Here is a 20855-nt window from a genome sequence, read left to right as displayed (position 1 = left end):
ACATAACATGATTAATCTGCATGAGTGAATCGGCTACTGACTAGTGTGATTTTCCAGCCTGTGTGACAGCTTATGGGTTCATTGGATGGGCACTGGTAATGTTTTTAGGATAGCCAGAATCAACTGCCACCGTGGGACCAGTCTGTGGCTAGGCAAATTGGCTTGGATTTATTGTAGATGCATACTCCCTCCCCTATCTCGCTAATGATCACTAATTTGGATTCTTTCAAAAGTCAGTTGAGCTCATCATCCCACTTGAAGGGGTTGCAGGTTTGAGTAACTGGCAGAATGGCAGCATGTGCTCAGTTGCTGAAAAGGCGTATGACACCTGGTTGATATGTCCGGACCAGGAGCGCACATCAGTGATGTTGGCAGGTCTCAGAAAGTGGCAAATGGCATCTAGATACTTCTTTCATGGGTGCACACTGCCAGAAGGGCTCAAATCCCACAAACGCGACAGTGTCAGCCCCAAACACACACTTGTCTGGGTTTAGTATGATGGCATTGTGTCTGCAAAGAGGTCAAGCCAGTCAACTGCCTGGAGGAAGCTCTCAGTTAGCTTGTCTGCCCAGCGGAGAGTGTCATCAATGCATTTGGTCTTGTTAGGGGATCCGGGAGACTATTTCCTCAAACCGTCTTGAGTATCCATTGGCTGGCACGACATAACCCTGGGATACAGTTTTGTACTGATATCGTCCCCACGGGTTGATGAATGTGATGAGGTGGTGGTTGTCTGGTTGCAGCGGTACATTGTGGTAGTTGTTCCAGCAGTCAAAGATGGTCATCTTTTTTTGCCACTGGGTATAGAGTGGGCTTGATGGAATGGGCTGTGTCTGGTAGGTTTTGCAGGTGGCATGGAGGTTAAGTGCCTAGAAGTCTAATGTACGTCAAGGCTTGCCATTCTTTTCACACACTACCACGCAATGACACCACATCACTGGTTGCCCTACTGGTACTGGCTCTGGGACACCTAGGGCAACATCCTTGTCGAGGTCAGCTTTCATGTTTGTTTGCCAGTGGAGTGGTACTGGTACAGGGGTGTGGTGGGTAACAGGTTCTGCATTAGGGTCCACCATAAGCAGCATAGGAATGCCCTCCATCTGGGGCAGTAGTTGGTGCTTGCACTAATGAAGGTACTGGACTTGTAGTAATCCAGAAGCCAATGTTATCATTGCATCTGATTCGCTTCAGTTTCTGGGAATAGGGGTTCGTTGGTTTTAGCGCTGGTGTATGACCATGAGGATAGTTGCAAAGTGTGAGTGGGATAGGTTCTGGGGGGTGTTGTTCTGTCGCATCACATGCAGCATCTGGACTGGTCAGGGTTTGTGATTGGAGGGTCTCACCAATGGCGAGGAAGTGCTTCAAGATTTTGCCTAGTGCTGCACAGGCCTCCCAGCTGAGGAATAATCTATCACAGTCACTTGTGATGAACACCATTTGTCCAGTGTCAAGGGGCTGACCAAATTTTGATCTGCTGGAGAATCTCAGTGTGATAGCGCAAGGATCTGGATGCCGTCATTGTTGGCAGCATGCATGTGTATGGTGACGGGGATCAGGTTGTCTTCATGCAGACCGAGGTGACAGAGAACTTACAAATTGACTAGGTAGCTCTGGCATCCTATGTTTGTCATAGCAGAGAGTCACAGAGATTGTGGATAACAGGTGGGAGGGGGTTTTGTACCCCATGGCCAAATAATCACGCGGGTGAGCAGCTGCCATGACATTGCAGAAAGAATGAGGTTGGGATGCCTGTTGAACCAAATGGTCTTTCAGATGGTTATGCAGTTGGTGGTCAAGTGATATCACAGGTGTGCTTGTATTGTGGCTGCAGTTGGTTGCTGTGCAGAGGGAGTCAAAGATGGCACTCTCTATATCTTGAGGATGGTTGCTCAATGAACCAGGCAGTGGTGGTTTGATAGGTTTGTCTTTGCTTCAGCACGTGGTTGCAGAGTGGTTTGCTCGGCCACAGTGGTCACAGATTGTGCCATAGGCGGGGGTAGGTGTTCCTCCTGATTTTGATTTGGGCGCTCATGCCATGTCCACGTTTGCCGCAGTAGGAGCAGTGTTCATTGTTGGTGACTTTGCGATTCTTCATCTCGTCCTGTTGGGCACGGTGGTTTTGGCTGAAGGCTGCATCTGCTCCCTGGGTTTGCAGCAAGTGCCCAGCAGATCGTTTGCCAGCCTCTTTTGCCTCAGCAAATTGAAACTCTTCTTGGAGGGTCATATCCTGGTTCTTGTCACCTAGCAAGTCCAACTGGATCTTATTGTCGGCTAAGGCACACGTTAGGACATTATGCAGGATGTTTTCTCTATAGTTGACCTCAGTGTCGCAGCCAGAGTACTTGACCAGGAATTTACAAATGCTGGCTTGGGCATGAACGTGGAAACCAAAAGTACGAATCGTTTTGTCTCTGTGTTGGTGCATGTTATGTAGTTGTACCCGGGCAACCATTGGTAGTGGGCAAGTCACCTGCATTGCTCGTTATGTCCTTGCATAGCTGTTCATTGCAACATTCTAGTAGTTGGATGAACATGGAATGGACGTCTGTATTTTGCCAGTGTTGTACTTTGGTTCTGTCTGTTTCACCGCTAGGCTGATAGTCTTCTTTGGCGACCACAGGAAGGGTTTGATTTGGCATGAAAACCAAGATTGTGGTTGTGATGGAAGCTGTGTTCGTTTTGACGTACAACAAAGAAGGACGCTTCCTATTGGCCTTGTTTTATGGTTGTTTCAATCTGCTGTTGATGATATTAGACCCAACCTGCCCATCATGCACAGCGTGTATGTTGCATTGATTGAGTTGGCCACTGCATGCATTTTCTTCAGTGTGGTATAACTTTTGTCTTCATGTTAAAGGCTCATGTGTAGACTGAGAAAATACATGGGATCTTCCTCGGTACATGTATACCACTCAAAAGTGTTGCATATCAGTGTACTAATGTATGTATTTTTAGGAAAGTAGACAGTGTAACCTGTCTCATAGAGGTTGTTTTTGAGACCAGAAACTGTTTTAGGATTTTGCATTGCTTAAAGCTATCGTAAAGTTGTGTACCATGCATGAAGGACTGTTATTTACCTAAAGGTGCTTTGAAGTAGATTAACTGAAATTTATTACTCCTGATTGTGAAATTATAGTGAGTTCTGTTTACAAGAGTTTGTGTGACATTTTTGCTACATGTACGTGTGGTTCATGTATCTAGTATAATGCTTGATCTTGTTATAGGTACATGTATCTTTCAGGAAGATCACTACATGTACCTGACTCAGTTATTTTGCTTTTGCAGCTGCAAATGGAGAATTCAGTGCTGATGTTGTGTTCGCCTTGGACTATTCTTCAAGTGTGACAAAAGAAGAAATTAAGAAAGAGATTAACTTTGTTCAACATCTGGCTCAATCTTGGAATTTAACCTCAGAGTGTTCCAAAGCTGCCCTGGTTGTATATGGGGATAACTCTGAAACAGTGATACCATTTGATTCAGATGATGAGAAATTGTTTTCTGATAAACTTGGTGAACTAAAAACTGAAACACTGTTTCGGAGTAAATGCAGAAGAATGGATTTGGCACTGAAAGAAGCAGCTGACAATCTCACTGCAATAAAGGCGGCAAGTCAAAACCAATACCAGCTCGTCATTATCATCACAGCTGGAAAGCAGTTTTCAAATGAGGAAGGCAAAGAAGATACTGAAGACCTTATCTCGTCTTCCGAGTTGTTATACTCCAGCAATGTTAAAGTCATCATTGTGCCAGTTGGATTGGAAACAGACTTTAAAGAGCTTGGATTGATAGTGAAACGCCTGCAGTCTTTGTTTCCACTCTCAAGTTTTGATGATCTTACTCAAGCTAGAGCCCAGGAAATTGCATCTCACATCTACAAGACTATTGGTGAGAATACATATTGCATGACGTGTATTGTTATTGCATGTTGTAAAGAAGGCCTACCTCTGAAACAGGGGGATTCTGTGGGGAGCTCTAAACTTTACCCGTTAATTTTAACAAAATTTACCAACGGATATCATCATCAGTCCTTGTCATGCCATGGGACCCATGAGGCCTTTGCAGTCTTTCTTCAGTGGGAGTGGTCTTGGTACACTTTTTGGATTTTACTCCAAGTCAGTTGATTAAATTTAAGTTATTTCTCTCCTGACCTTCTCCAAGTTACTTCTAGGCCTTCCCCATTGTCTTTCACCCGCTGGTGTCCAGAACAAACGTTCTTCAATAACATTGCCGAAGAAAGCTGAGCAGTCTAAAATTAATGGGTGGAAACGACAGCTGTAAGGGGGGAGCTGGAGGCTGCTGTCTTACCAGGCATTTCGCAGTTAATTAGTCAGGAAAACTATTTTTATCAGGAAATAGTAACACAATTTTGAAAAGGGATGTCTATGGCAATTATCCATAACAATCTCAGCAAGATCTAAAGTAAAACGTTCAATCCAAGATACACGTACATGTAAGTAATAAGTACAGGCTGAAAAAAAAAAAAAAACATTGTTCCTCTCAGAGCAATTAGTCGGGTTGGAGCATTTTTTGTCATAGTTACTGGTCTTGTAAGGAGCCTTCAAACCTCGAGATATCATGGTAGCAATCGTTTCCAGTACCGTCCACCGTTTACCGTTAATCAGAATTCCAGTGTTAACTTAAGCCCTCTGTCAAAGTCCGGTATTGACATTGCAACTTCGGACTCCCACATAAACAATTAACCCTTGAACCCTTTGATTCATGCAACTTTGTCATGTTATGTTTTGTCAAAGCGATTACTCTACCCATTGATAGCTCTACTCTTGTAGCGTGGCAGGTGAATAGACAAAGATATATCTTCTGTCTGGTGTTCTGTCCTCCCTACTTGGTAAAGATCGACAGAGATCTGTTTGAAGGAAGACAAGAACGCCTGAGAACACAGTCCTTGCATGGAGGCCATAACTCTCTGTGCGAGTGTGTTCATTCTACACGTACGCTTGCAGTACACTCTGTCTTTCTCTTAAAGGATGGGCAATTGTGTGATTGATTTTTCTTCTCCCTGCTGAGATAGTGAGAGCTCCTGGAAAATCATTTTAAATAAATTGCGATGATTGTAGTGCCTGGTTGCATGGTCTGATTTGAAGAAATCAAATTTGTTTGTTCTGTTATTACTTGCCGTATACTGTAATTGTCTTATTTAAAGGCATCATAGCCTCACAGGCCATGTGTGCTATTGCACAATAGAGCTGAAGTTTAGCTGGGCTTCCAAGGTTTCTCTAGGTGCAGAGTCCAGAACTTTCCTTGTGCAATCTTTAGAGACACCTCTTATTGTTAAAATGGTTCCTTCAATGTGGCCAGTTTTTTGTTCAGTAGTCATTTACTTACTGCTCCCTCATTCATTTATCCACTGCCTGTACTTAGTGCTGGGGGAACCTCTAGTTGAACTAGTGTTAGAGAGTGTTGTAGAGAGCTCTCCTCCCTTTGTGCAGTTGTACTTTCCAATTGGCATTTGTTAGAAATTGCAAAAAATCAGCCAGTATCTGACCAAACTGTTTGCCATGGGCTTCCATTTCGTTTAAGACGATTTATCAGAGCTCCGGATTTTTCAGCATGTGCACCTTAGTCCGAACTTTTTTAACGGCCTCAGTGACCTACAAGGCTTCAACCTGAAGACATCCACACAACTGGCAGAATAGCTTGTGTTCAACTCTCGCCCTGTAAACACTGAGTAGAAGGCTGCAATTCCTAGCTTCTTCTGTGAACGAATTTTCTTGCTCTCTTTAGTAGTGCTATGGAATCAACACCTAGATGGTAAGTGGTTGACTTGATGATTGCTTACCCCCAGAGGTTACAAATTTACCATGACTGTCATTTTAAAATGACTGTTGCTTGGTGTAATTTGCACTAATGGTACCTACCAGATGTAATCGATTAGGTGGAGTGAACAAATTGATGTCACAACCAGAAAATTGTATTCCGTGACGTAAGATTAACGGTGTTGATTATCACGTGCACCATGCACATGATCGTTGAACTTTGAACTATCGCACTTGTATGAGTTGTCTTCGAGCTTTTCAACAGAGAGTTGTAGAAAGGGAGAAGTGATGTTAAACCAGTTTGTTCAAATGATGTGAGTTTCCTTTGTCGGCATAGACCAAATTCCCAACAAAAGTGGTGACCCCACCAGGATCAAAGAAGGATGGCGAAAACAATCGATCAGCACACGAAAGTGGTCAACACAAAACTGCAAACCCTCAAACCTATTGCAAGGACAAGCAATCACTGCGATCGAGGATAAAGTGGTTCTATCGATGGAGAGAATACAAAACGCTTTGAAGAAGAAAATGGAAGAAGTCCATGACCTGAAAACCAAATTCAAGAACTGATGTTTGAGGCAGAAAAGGAGGAGCACAAAATCGTGGAACAGGGTAAAGAAATTGAAGAGCATGCAAGTGTGTTTGAGAAGGCAATCGACCAGCTCGACTTAACTATCAAGGAATGCAAACATGTCGAAATGCAGGCCAAAGAGAAAGAAAAGGAGGAGCACGATGCACAGCTCAGGGAGAAAAGGTATGACGAGGAAATGCGTTTCGAAAAAGCTAAACTGGAGTAAAAGCTAAAATATGAAAGGAAAACTGAAGAGAAAAAAGAGCAAAACATCAACGCAAAGCTGCCAAAACTTGTCATCACCAAGTTCAAGGCATACCTGCCGACTGGCTGCAGTTTTGGGGCCAATTCGCAGCAGAAGTTGACTCGGCAAATGTTTTACAGATCACAAAGTTTTCCTACCTTAAGGAGCTTTTGGAGGCTCAAGTTCGATCGTCCATAGATGGCCTCCCATTCACCACCAAAAGCTACGAATGAACAAAGAATATTTTGAAAACAAAATTTGGAAAGGAGAGCGAGATCGTAAATGCCTATGTAAACAGCATCATGTCACTTCCCGTGATTTACTGAGCAAATCTAAACAAGGTATTGTAGTTTTATGAAAAACTATGTTCAAACGGTCAAGCACTTAAAGCAATGGGCAAACTCGGGGAGATGAATGGTTACATAAGGATGACACTGAACACTGAAGGAATTAGAGGAGATTTAGTGAGATCTGACGATGATTGGAAAGAATGGAAAGAAAGCAGCTTGTCGAGGCATTGCGAAAGTGGACCGTGAGGAACCCGCCAAAGCCTGATGAAGATCTTAACCACGAGAAACCACCGTCATTGAAACTGCCATTCAAACCGCCGCTTAAATTCCCTAAGCAACGAGACAGAGTGTTTAACTCGAGGCAAGAGGGATGGAAAACAAGACCCTTTGTGTACTGTGAAATGAGCGAGCACAAATCAGTCGACTGTGACAAGAAAGTAGGCGTAGCACTACGGAAAAAGTTCCTCAGTGAGAAAAGGTTGTGTTTTAAAACTGCACTGGTTCAAGGCACCGGGCTGCGGACTGTCATATCGTTAGAAATTGCCAAAAATGTAATGGCGGACAACACACATCAATCTGTGATAGGGATTCCCAACAGATGTTGCTAGCCACTGGCAAAGGAGCAGTCATTTACCCTGTCATGGTTGTTCATGTAGACGGCATAAAATGATGAGTATTACTGGACACTGGGGCAGCTCTTATCAAGCGACTTGGAAAACAAGCGTCTAGGATGGAGCACAAGAGAATTGACATGATGATGTGTTGGACTAACCAGAAGATTTATCAGTATGATGTCAAGGTTTCAAGCATCGTGGGAGATTTTAACATGGCCGCATCAGTCAGTAAGGTAGATAGAAGTGTTCTGCTGACCATCCCTAACCCAAGATATGCTGACAAAATCCACCAGTACCCCCCACCCGCAGGGAGTAGTCATGAATGATGAGGAAGAAGCCAGAGTTACACATCCATTTGATATTGGGTGCAAGAGAGTACTCCAGGATTAAGTCTGACACAACGCTACAGATTGGAAAAGTTGGGAGAACCAGTTGGTGAGCTAATCTCACTGGGATGGACAATGATGTTGGCTGGAAAAGAAGCACTCATGGGGAGCATTTATCTCTCTAGAACCTCGTCCAGTGATTACGCACAGCTATGCAGTCTAGACGTGTTAAGTCTTCAGGACAGGCCAGACGGTGATCAGCAATTAGTGTACAATGATTTTAAGGAGCAATCAAGCACAGTGACGAAGGATGGTATGAAATAGGGTTACTATGGAAACATGGTCATGATCTCGTCCCAAACAATAAACAGGGAAGTCTGAGAAGACTGGAAAGCCTCTACAAGAAACTGCAGAAAGAGCCTAACCTTCTGGCCCAGTATGATGAAGTTATTCAAGACCAGTTGGTGAATGGAATCCTAGAGAGAGTGTCTTCAGATCCAGTGGGAAGAGAATTCTACATCCCGCAACAAGACTGTTGTCAGAGAGTCTGCAGAATCCACCAAACTGCAAGTCGTCTTAGATGCATTAGCTATATCAAAAGAAAGACGTCCGTCATTGAACGACTGCTTAGTGACGGGACCACCCCTCCAAAACTTGCTGTGGGACATTCTGGTGAGAAACCGATTGAAACCTGTAGCTTTGGCAGGTGACCTCAAGCAGGCGTTCCTACAAGTCCGTATACAATCGGAGGATCGAGATGCCCTGAGATTTCACTGGATCAAGGACAAGGAAATGTTGAATGTAGAAGTTTTGAGATATACCCATGCATTGTTTGGACTTGTCCGGTCACCACTCTCGTTAGAAGGAACATTGCATCAACACTTAGAAGGTATGAAAGAAAGATAGCGAAGTGCAGTAGAAGAAATCAAGAAGAGTCTATACGTTGACGATGTTATCACCGGTGGAGAAACAACAGAGAAGGTGTGCAAGCTGAAAGAATCGGCCGTCACAGTATTTGGAGAAGCACGGTTAGAGTTACACAAATGGCATTCAAACGAGGCATAGTTAGAAGGAAGCAGTGAACCAGAAGACAGGAAACAAAGCTATGCCAAGGAAGAACATGGAGTCAAACCCAGAGAAACCAAGATGTTGGGGCTACCATGGAACAAAACTGAAGACACCATCGCTGTCACATTCTGAGAGGCCTTCCCATAAGTATCTAAGAGAGAAATGTTGCGCTTCCTTGCTTCAGTTTATGACCCACTTGGTGTAGCTTCACCAGTATCACTTGTGGGGAAGCTTTTGTATCGAGAAGTCTGTGACCAACACCTCCCATGGGACCAGAAAGTACTTGAGACCGTCTCGAAGCAGTGAAAAAAAATTGGGAGGAGCCTTCCAGACCACGTTCAAGTCCCACGCAGTTTGGTAGGCTTTAAGGAAACTATTGAAGCGATCGATTTACACACGTTCGGAGACACAAGTGGGGCTGGAACTGCAGCTGCCGTGTATGCAGTGGTCCATCAAGCTTCCGGTGTCAACCAAGGGCTACTGGGAGCAAAATCACGCCTGGCGAAGAAGGGCCTGACCATTCCTAGAGTAGAACTTGTATCTGCACACATGGCAGCGAACCTTGTAGAAAATGTGAAGAACACCCTAGAAGGCCAGCCAGTTAGATCAGTCCATGGATGGCTGGATAGTACTGTGGCCCTATGTTGGATCAGAGAAGGCAGTGCCTACAAACATTTTGTGGCTAATGAGTGAACAAGATATGAAATACATTCAATGGAGACATGTTGGTACCGACCAGAATCCCGCTGATATTGGCAGTAGAGGTCGCCAAGCAGACAAGCTAAGCAAGCTATGGATTAATGGGCCAGAATGGTTGACAGAGCCTGATCATTGGTCAGGTGACATACTTACAGAACCAAACAAAGAAACTGAAGTGGACGCCAAACTTATGAAAGAGATCTTTGCCACCATTGCGGAGACCAAGGACGACCTTGATGAAGTTTTAGAGAAAAACAGCTTCTGAAAAACGATTCTTGAACAATTGTAAGCAGAAGAAATCAGCGAGACTCATGGGCCCTCTGACGACATCCGAGACCGATAAGGAAGTCCAGTGGTGGGTTCAAAGAGCGCAAGAAAGCTCAAGCGGAACAGAAAAGTTCGAAGAAGACAAGCTCACCCTCAACCTGCAAAAGAACAGCGACAGGTTGTACAAGTGTCACTGCAGAATACTAGAAAATTATCCAATCTATTTACCACCGAGTGCAGTGTTGTCAGAGAAGTTGGTTAAAGATGCGCACATGCTGACGTTGCATGGGGGAGTTGGTCGCACGGCGTTTATCAGAAGTGATTATTGGATAACTCGACTGAGGAAGTTGACCAAGAAAGTCATCAATGGTTGTTTTGGATGCAAGAAGTTCCAAGCAAAGACCTTAAGAAGTCCACCACCCGGAAACCTGCCAATTGACCTTACCATGGGGTCAGTCCCTTTCCAAGTGCTGGGCATGGACTATGCTGGCCCAATACCATACAGACTCAACAAGAGGAGAGATCGTAAAGCTTACATCCTGTTGTTTGCCTGTAGTCTGACCAGAGCTATCCACCTGGAACTGTTAAGCAACCAAACCACTGAAGAATTCATAAAAGCCTTCAAGCGGTTCATAGCCAGAAGAGGGAGGCCACAAAAGGTGTATTCTGACAATGGAAAGCGTTTCGTTGCAGCCTCCAAATGGTTGGGGCGTCATGAGAGACGAGAAGATGCAGGACTACCTGGCACACCAGCACATCACATGGTAGTTTAAACTGAGCCGAGCACCGCGGTGGGGCAGTCAGTTCAAGGGGATGGTGGGACTCTTCAAGCGAGCCTTCTACAAGTCTATTGGGGGACGAATTTCGTGTGGAGTGAGCTAGAAGAGGTTATCCTACACATTGAAATCACACTTGACAACCGTCCTCTTACCTATCTAGATGATGTTACCCACCCTGACACCACATGCTATGATGTTTGGTCAACCCAATCAGTTGCAGAAGACAATCCTGATGCAATTGAAAGCAAGGATTTAAGGAAGCGTGCAAGGTATCTCCGTCACTGCAAGGATGTTATGTGGACCCGATGGACCGAGGAGTACATAAGGAGCCTTTGAGAAAGGCATAACCTCAACCACCAGGAAGGAAAACTGCTGATTAAGACCAGAGACGTCCTTCTGATTCAAGGTGACGAATGGAACAGAGGGAAATAGAACCGCGGGATTGTAGTCAAGCTTATCAAGGGCAGAGATGGTGTTGTCAGTGCAGCAAGACTGAGGGCAGGGAAATCATTCCTTGAGCGAGCAATCCAACAGTTGTGTCCCATGGAGTTGCCGTGTGACAGTTACCAGGAATGCCGAGTATCAGTGCTTGATTCAACAGTCTGAGAGTTTCAACCCAAACGTGTTGCGGCTGTTTCTGCAGCACAGCACATTAAGGATATTGCTCAACAAGAGGAACTATAATCTCAACGAGTGCTTTACCTACCTTTACCGTTGTGTTTATTATCACATGCACCGTGCGCGTGATCACTGAACTTTGAACTATCGCACATGTATGAGTTGTCTTTGAGCTTTTCAACAGAGAGTTGTAGAAAGAGAGAAGTGAGATTAAACCAGTTTGTTAAAATAACACGAGTTTCCTTTGTCGGCATAGACCAAATTCCTGACGCTGACAAAGTCTAAATGGAAGAGTTCATACTCCATTTGTTGAAAGTGGATGATGTGGTCTTGAGGACGAAACACAGGGAAGACAACCTAGATATGGTATTGACGTTAGCAAAATAATACTGATGGATGCAAACCTGAGGTTGATGAATTGTATGGTTATTGTAGAGTTAGCATAAGTCCAAGGATAGCATGGGGTTCTTTGAATTGATTTTTCTTTGGTTGGCTTTGCTTTTCCTTTTGATTTACTCGTTCAGTGAAAGCTTCATTCTTAATTTCCTCATTCTTAATTTTGTGACTCAATTTCCTTAGCAGCTGCTCTTGTGATGTTTTATTTATTTCGAGATGCTAGCCCCCAAGATATCGTGGTGTAAAGCACTGGAACGAACATTTTCACATTGTAACCACAGTCCCATGTCATTTTACATGTGGAGGGCAGCAATGACATGGTGTCTTCCTCTGTCAGGGGTGTTTAACTTAAGGGTCTGTTTGACTGCACGTGGCTGGTTTGGTCTATCATCCCACCCCACCTCGGTCACACGATTGGCAGTACTGGCTGCGGGCTTGCAGACTGTTTCACGGAACTTCACTGCATGATTATAGTCAGAACGCCCCATTCAAGGAAATGGGTTCCCTATCGACAAAAGTCTAAACCTCCGTAACCATAACAGCAACAGCAACAGCATGACTGATTTTGTTTTAAGGTTAATGAAGGATGAGTTTGAAACGTTAGGGAAGGTGCTTTATCCAAAAGCCCCCCTGGAGGGGCCAGTTTCAAAAAAGTTGGTATAATGTGTATATACACTTTGTTTTAAAATAAAAACCTTGAAGTCATAAATTTAAAGTTAATCAACATCTTTAATGAAATAAAAAGACTTTGCGCTCAACTGAAGATTTCATTTGATTGTCAATATACTGAGCACTGCTGCGTATCTTGACGCAAAAGCAAATCCAAAGAAAAAAACTAGTTGATGGCATGTATTGGAGCCAAATTGCAAACGAACTGCAAATTGAAACATGCGCAACAGAATGAAGCTGTTAATCAGTATCTTTTTAAAGTGTGAAAGTGAAATACCAGACAACTGTCTTCATTTATCTTGCGCCGGACGGAAGTAGCTTACTTTCCTCGGAAGAAAGAATTTTCTTGCCAAACCGAAAAAAGGAGAAAAGAACGCAATTCCGACATTAATTTTTGGCTAATTGATTATACGAGAAGTAATATGCATCGGTTCAAAAATCGGCAGACTTGGCGATAAATTAAGCCTCCTAGTTAGCAAAAATTGTTAGGAAAAAGACTTGTGTATTTGCAAAGCCAAAACCTCCAGTTTCACGTTCATGAAGTGACGTGACACAAGAAGGAGTGCGACTTACGTACGTAAAGCATACCTTCTTTGTAAAAATTTACTTCCGGCTGCATTTTAGAGCCCTCGTGTCCAGGATCGTAAGCTCCCTAGTATGTTTTTTTTTGGCATAGTAGCACTTAATATAATGTTGATAATGCAATTTAGGCTTTGCTATGTAAGCGATTTTCCATGATTCAAGAACAGGGGTTTTGGGGGTAAATCAGTTACACCACACGAAGGTAGCAACCCGCTAAAAGTAGTAAGTTTCCCCAGAAAGTAAGAAACACAACCATATATGATATTAAGGAGAGTTGCCTAGAATGGAACATTACGATAATTTGACTTTGCACTGGTCATAACTTCTAGAAGTCACAATATTATTTTATTATGATTATTTTTTTTATGGAAGGATGGAAGGAAACGTGACGCTGTCGTGGGTTTTTAGAAGTACTGAAATGCACATAGTTTTAGCTTTTTTCGTGCCTATTTATGCCTGTTTAGTGTAAGTTCTTTTTCTCTGCCTGGTTTTTCAGACAATGATGTGTATGCAAAGAAGACATTGTACAGCTTTTTAGCAATTCCCACAGATTCGACATTGTGGGAGAAAATAAGCCTTTGTTCTGATGTTATGGAAGGTGCTTGGTACTTGCTGTATGATGACAAGAAGAAACCTAGGGGACCGGATAAGATAAAAAAGTTAATCCGACAAAGCATTGACAACTTCCACAACAAACTTGTCTCAGACAGCAAGATATGCATTTCACTCGCTGTTTTTGGGCCACTTGGGGCTGGTAAAAGTTTTTTACTAAATTTTATTTTAAATCAGGGTTTACCTAAAATGTATCAGGTAAAATACGGGCCCCTTCCTTCCGCATAGGAGGCAGCCAGACACCCCTTCCAATAAATATAAAATGGGGCAATAAGGTTCAAGTATTGTTCCACAAACAGGAGAAGAGTGCTACTCCTGATGTTTGGTTTCCAGAAGAGGACCTGAGTAATGATTGTTTGACACGTGTACATAAATTACTTGAAATGAAGTTTAAAGAAGAAAGAAACCTCAGTGATGCAAAATGCGTAGAGCTTCAAGGGCCATTTCCAGTTTTCCAAGTCTTGAAAAAGAGATCAATGACAACGTCTGGCCACCTGGAGTTAGAGGTTGATGTAGAGTTCGTAGATATTCCTGGGCGAGGTGATGAACAAGGAAATCAGTCCATTGACAATGAATTGACCAACGCTGATGTGGTGTTGTTTTTTGAGGAGGGCAAGTCGGGAAGACCTGTTTCGTCAGAGGATATTGCACATATATTCCGTAGGCTTGAGGAGGTGCAGTTCACATCGCGTCCTAAACTTGTTCACCTTGTGAATGACAGAAGAAAACCTTCAAGTGTGTCTTCTTGCAATTTTGGTTTGTTGCAAGAACAAAAGAGGGAGGATCTAAAAAGGGCATGGTCGAGCTTTCTGTGCAGTAGTGTTGAACAGGGGAATACGCCAGGCTGTTACAAAGACGTAAGAGAGAAGCTTCCTCAGCTAAATGGAGAGGCACTCTTGGATAAGTTGTTCAAAGAAAGTGATGTGATTTACTTTCATCCAGAAAATTCTGGATTTCTCGACTCTTTGAAGAATGTAATCAATGATCACGTTCAGAATGTGAAGATCAAAGAAACCATCCATCCATTTCTCAAGAACGTTCATTGGGCAGCCAAAAAGCTTAGAACACGTATTGGCAGAAGTCTTACCACAGAAAAGAAGAAGAATCAACCTGGCAAGATTGAAGTTAAAGCGCCAAACTTTGATATGCAACTTGATGTTGATCAGGTAAGGTATGTTGTGAAAAACTTCATAGACCAACAACACTTGCTACTGCAGCCTGACATTAGGCAGATGTATTGTTTCCTGGATTCTGATGAAACATTAGTTGTTCTTTTGGAAAGTCTGAAAGCATCACTTAAGATTTTCAGACTTCGGCTAATCGAGCACTTTAAAAATGCCTACTGGTCTACGTCTCCAGATATAAGTGACCTTGTTGATCTGGTGGAGATTTTGTGTGAAAGCAGAGTTGAGCAATATTGTGCAAACAGTGCTCAAATGCACTTGCTTTATGTTGTACAGAAAGAAAAGAACCGAAATCCATTAAAAAAGTTAGAGAAACGGTGGTCAAGTGCTGGGCCTGAAGTAAAAGCAGATCTGTGTGTCGATTTTCTTTATGATCTTCTAAATCGCATTGCAGTTTCCCTTAACAAACCAATCCGTGACAAGAAGAAAGAAGACAAGAAGTCGCATTTTCACTTAATTGAACAGCTCAAAGAAGACGTTGAGAATTTGTTTGCCTTGGGAAGTTTAGACAACGCCAGAAGACCAGAGCTGCTGAAAGTGCTGAACCAAAAGCTACAGATCGTGATCGAATTTTGTACAAAATCCATTCGTGAGATAAATCCTCATCCTAGCTTAGATGTGGAGACGGATATCTCTCTTCCCGAGGAAATGAAAGTTGCTCATGAAAGCAAAGCAATACCACTACGACCCAGTTATGACGCAATAATCAAAGATGTGACAGACCTGTTTAAGAAGCCTGGTTTTAAGGGATCTGACGTCATTAAGAAGCTAAAGTCGAGGTTAAGCGTTGGAAAAGACGCCTTGGTACTCCGAGAAGCACAGAGTGCAGAGAAGCAACGTTTGTGGGCAAAGGCCTTGGTCAATGTACTTAGCGACAAAAACCATTTCAATATTGAACTAGACCCAAGCTTAACCCTAGAACCTCGTGATCCAGAAGTAGACGATTTTCTGAAGCAAGCTCAAAAACGTTTGTTTGCTTATGAGAAATCTTGTATTTCCTGTAAAATTGTTCCTGGGCAAGCTCTTCCTGACAATGAAATTTACGTAAAGAAGCGATCTCAAGAAGGCTTCTGTCTTGAAGTGTTGGTCTCCTCTGAGATGAGTAAGAAGCTTGATGGCATTCGTAATGGATTGGTAGATCCCATGCAGCAAATAGCACCAATTTTCATGCCTACAGTCCGGCCTGGTCCAAGCAGAGAGATCCGAGGGAACTTTTTTCTTGAAGAAGACCCGTGGAGCAGAGATGACTTAAGAGAGGAGCAAAGTGAGACGGTTGAGGAAGGAGTGACAGAAGAAAAAAGAGGCAATGTTTTAGATTTGAACATTTTCCTTGTCGTGGAGGAACATCACTTAAAAACTGTTCAGTCTACCGTGAACGACCTCAAGGTTCCAACAGGACGGAACGTGTCGTACGTTGTTCTGCCCCAGAAGGGACGAGGAATTGGTGTGACCAGGGCTATTATCAAAAGCCTAGCAGAATGCCTAGACTTCTCCCTGTACTGGACGATAGACGACGATGTCCAATTTATGTATCAATTTGACGAAAATGATCGCAAGTGGCATAAGTGCTCACTCGCCAGAGGCCTCCTTTTTGGTCAACGTGTTTTCCAAACGTGCCTGAAGAAGACCGTGAAAGAATTATCTAATCAGGAAAAATACGTTTTGGTTACTGAGATGATGGAAAAATGTCCAGGTTATGGCGTTAATACCAAACAAAGTGCCCTGTTCCTTCTTATCGATAGCAAACGATTTGCTGAAGTTTTGAAAAACCCAGGCCTTTTGCATTCTCCTTTCACACATATATCTGAGGATTGTGGTGGAAATGTCGCAAAAGAAGAGGAGATGAAAGCTTTCGAGCAAGAGTTCGTTGAAAAGTGCAGAAAACTTCTATTTGATGACAGTATCAACCACATAGCAGGCGTTTCCATCGCTCACGAATCAGCCAAGAAGTATGACTACATGAGCAAGTATCCCACTGCCGATTACATGCAAAGTGAACAGCGATATCAAGTGGTTCTCAACAACACCTCTGCGCTAAAGGGAAAGAACTTTGTCACTGATGACATTATTTTCCACAAAGATGAAGACCAAATCAAAGATTTCAGAAAACGAGAAACGCCTTACTGGGGCATAAAGGGGAGTGGCAAGTCCTTTATTCGCGCGCTCACTGTGGGTGGTGTGATTGGCTATCAGGTGATTCGAGTCGTCCATAGTCACAAAAAGCTGACAAATGCTTTTGCACGGTTAGAGCCAATTAAAGCTGAAGACGAGGACGAAGAAGCATTGATGTGAATTGACAAGCTACGTTACTATAATTAGACAATAAGATAGTCATTATTATCTTACTAATGTTTCAGACAAATTGCACTCTGTTTGCAAGTTGATTTTTCACTAAGAAGATAAAGGAGGGCTACAGTCTTGCCAAATTGCTGTTATCCTTGCTACTTTCGATTAAAAACATGCTGTGATTGTATAGCTTGTGGTTTGAACAACAGTCAGTGAGTTAGTAAGAAATAAAACTAATTCAAATTTAAAATGACTTCTGTTTGTTTCTTCAGTGATACTTTACGTTCATTATAGATTTTCCTTGACTCTTGGTGTGCCGGCCCTCCAATGCGATAAAACCTCTTTCACCTTTGCCCTTGATAAAATGGGTAACGTCACTGGATTTTGTCCAACGCTCCTGACAATATCCGAATTCACAAATAATTTATACAACTGTGCGCATTCACAAGATGGTCCCTTTGAACTGTAGCCCCGGCTATATGCAGGAAATCAACCACGCTTGTGTCGTCCATGGGGTTCTATTTGCAAGAAATTTAGAAACAAAAGGGTCCTTCCCACAATCGTGGTCCAAGATGTTGACAACATTTTACCAGCCTCAGTAAGCCCGTTACAGAACTGTTGTTTTTTTTTGTTGTTCCTGACAGTATAGCCAGCGAAGGTAGAGATTTACAGATTGATGCAACGTATCTGCTAATGTTGTCATTGCAATCGTATTCATTTACAGTTTTATATCGCATTTATCGCTTTAATTAAACGAAGTCTGTTGTAGATCAAAATCTATGAAAAGGTATTTAGCATGCTAGAAAAAAAAAATGGTTTGTGTAGAAACATGTTTCTCCATTCAAGGGATGGTAGATATTTTGCAACGGTTAGTCACAGTTTAAGGTAACATTTAAAAGTAACATGTTTTAGGGTTTGAAAGTTTTGAATTTTAATATGGATAGAGTATAACTAATAACTGGTTCAAGTTCCTATCCCTTAATATTAGGCTTTGGTGCCCTCCTTGGCAACAAGAAAACGAAAACAAGAAGCCTGACCTAGACAGGTTTCCTTACCTCTTGGTAGAAGTGTTTTGTTCTGATTATTTTTTTATCATTTTATTTATTTGTTAAAAGAGAATGGCGTAAATTTTTCGCTAAGACGTTTTGGACTGTTAAATGCATTGCTTGGTCAAATTGCGTGTTAACTACCAAGTTACTATAATCTTTATTTTCGTTCCTCACTTTACATTTTTACAGCTAGACTGGCCTGCGTATAGCTATTGCTACTCTAGGCGGGCCAGTCTTTTAAGATCTGATATTACAAAGGTTTTTGTTAATAAATAGATTACAATAGAAAATTAGGCATTGATGTCCAACCAGGTGGGTGGGACACCAGTGACATGCCTGACCTGCCTGGCCTAGGCACAACTGTAGAAGTCGTTTGTTCTATTTTTTATTGTTATTTGTTAGAAAGCATCACATTTAAGTTTTAGGTAGTAACTTTTGGACTGCAGTGCATTGCTGGTCAAATTGTTACATTTTGAGTTCACTATCAAGTCGCTACAATGCATAAGTAACGTCTTTGGTCTTTCTTTTAGCTCAACTTTTAAAATGAGTAAGCTGTATTTTAAAAAAAATGTGACCATGTGAGTATTGTAAGTGGTGCAAGTAGCCGTAATAGTATTCTTAGAAGTTTAAGTAGCCGTACCTTATTCTAAATGTGTGACAAAATAACGTTTGAGTCTAGACGTTATAAATGGCTTATAACATTAACAAGAAGTAGGAAGACAATCTTTTTTTACAGGCTTCTGGCCTTTTAGAAACGCTAGCTGTTCACCATTTTATTGCAATTGAAATAGGTTTTTTTTTTTCTCAACTATATGAAACTGATTCTGGACAGGGTAGCCTCTAAACTTCAGAGAGTAAACTGAAATGAAGCTCTGTACATTCCAGACTAAGAGAACTCTTGTCAGATTGGTAGTTGACTGTAGTGTTTTTGCACTTGTTCCCGGTCTTTTATATATATATATATTTCTGGTACCTTATGAGAAGAATTTTACATAGCTTGACGGCAATGGCTAACTTTCTTTAGATCTCAGGCGTCCTCCTTTAATGCACGCATAAACGTGGTGATTTGTAACGATAAACATGTTTGGTAGTTGCTCTGTCTTGACGAAGTGTTAAGATACGACGCATTAGTAGTCTTACTACTGTTTTATGATAGTTTTATGAAGATTGTAAAACGTTTTGACAAGTTAATAAATAACTAATTTTGTTTACGTTGTTCATAGTGAGTGACAAGTCACGGTTACAGATCAGGGCACTTGAGGAGACTAGTCCCAGGGGCAGGCCCGTGAAGTGTTCAAATCCCCGGGAAAAATCCCTGGGATTGAATGCAAGATCACCCGCAGTGGTCGGTCTTGATATTGGGTTGCTTCTTTCGGTCAGTCGGGACGTACAAATCTGACCCTGACACAAACCTCATTGAGGAAGCTGGCTAGTTCCTTTGTTTCGACTTTGTTCGCATACGCACTTTGTGTAGCATGGGTACACAATCAGCCAACGAAACTCTTGCCTGGTTTGTTTGTTGTGAAGGTTAGCGAATGGTAAAAAATATCAAGGTTAATAAATAGGTTGGGCAAAAACCAAACTTATTATATGCTATATTTTCGAGCTGACAATAAAATCACAAAATGGGGCTCTTTTTTTTATCCAATCCTGTCACAGACAATCTCCTATCACTGGTGTCCGCAGCGATGTAGAAACCTGTGAGAGAAAAGTAATATGCGTTTATGGGTCTTCGAGCTGATGTTACGAGACATTAACATCACATAAATATATCAGTTCCAGGAAATGCGTGACTTGCATGGGTTCACAACTCGAGGGAAGATGTATGCCGGGCTCTGACATTAGGCTTTGCTGGTACGACTAGCCTCGCTTTGTAGCAGTTTTAAGGAGATTTTTTAGAAAAGAAAGAAAATTGAAACAGCTTTTCTTTCTGCTCTACCGCTACTTTACAAACCTAACAACACGCTCCCTTACATGATGCCAGCCTTTGCCGTTTTTAGATATGACGATACTTATACATTAGTACTCACATTCGCTTTCAATAGTGCATGTTTTCCATTGTTCCTATTTTCAACTTCTGACCATTCGTCTAAATTTTTCAATGACTGATTCAAATTTAGACAAATGTCGATAGCAGCTCATCACCACTGAAATTTTTTATTTTGCATGCAAACCTAAAATGTGTACGGAAAGAATCAACAATAATAAGGCAATAACATTAGACATTGATTCACGAAAACTCTTGGAGAGTGACATTGTCACGCAATCAGTTATTCCGTTTTTGGATGCTTCGAGTAATTTGATTTGACGCTATGGAATAACTAATGCCAATTCTGTATGTTAAAACTTTCAGCCATAGTTTTAGCTTAATTATCGTAAATGTACATGATAGATACTTCAAATATTTTCAAACTGTGTCTCGAAGATATGTTCACACGTCATGAAAGTTTTCTTGATTTTCTTTATCGTGATCGAGAGTTTATCTTTAATCAAGATCAGTTTGTGAATCTATCATATATGGGCTAATTTATATTAAACAAAAATGATAATAAGAAAGGTTATGTCCTTTTTTATATTTTAATTGATATGAAAATATTAACTATGTAGCAGCCTAAACTTGTCTTTCTGTTTGTATTTACACTTTCGAACACTTGCTCTACGATTGGTGAGATTTTGATCATAATTTAAACATATGATAATACCGACTTGCATGTACAAAGTTCAAAATATACAATACAATGAGACGACACGACAGCCAGCTGTCAAACAATTCTAGTCAAAAATATATTAGCATGTAACCATTCTAGTAAGCACTCTTCTTTGACTC

The 20855-nt window shown here is 41.9% G+C and overlaps 1 protein-coding gene and 1 pseudogene across 2 annotated transcripts in view; both read left to right on the top strand.

Annotated features, from left to right (window-relative positions):
* The window catches only part of LOC110064211 (uncharacterized), a 38008-nt pseudogene extending 18769 nt beyond the window's left edge, over positions 1-19239 (top strand). Inside the window, exons 5-6 of the transcript XR_016207166.1 lie at positions 3286-3885; positions 13394-19239. The product of XR_016207166.1 is annotated as an uncharacterized LOC110064211 (transcript). The remainder of the gene's footprint in view (positions 1-3285; positions 3886-13393) is intronic.
* On the top strand, positions 9501-11637 carry LOC149111878 (uncharacterized). Its single transcript, XM_089289460.1, has one exon. The coding sequence runs from the start codon at positions 9501-9503 to the stop codon at positions 9849-9851; it is 351 nt and encodes a 116-aa protein (XP_089145586.1). The 3' UTR covers positions 9852-11637.
* Positions 19240-20855: the final 1616 nt, after the last annotated feature.

The sequence above is a fragment of the Orbicella faveolata genome, unplaced genomic scaffold (genome assembly GCF_042242905.1).
Source record: "Orbicella faveolata isolate gen_17 unplaced genomic scaffold, um_ofav_v1 contig_2, whole genome shotgun sequence".
In the NCBI taxonomy this organism is placed as follows: Eukaryota; Metazoa; Cnidaria; class Anthozoa; order Scleractinia; family Merulinidae; genus Orbicella; species Orbicella faveolata.
Note: the sequence above shows the minus strand (reverse complement) of the source record. Positions and strands in the feature narration are given on the sequence as shown.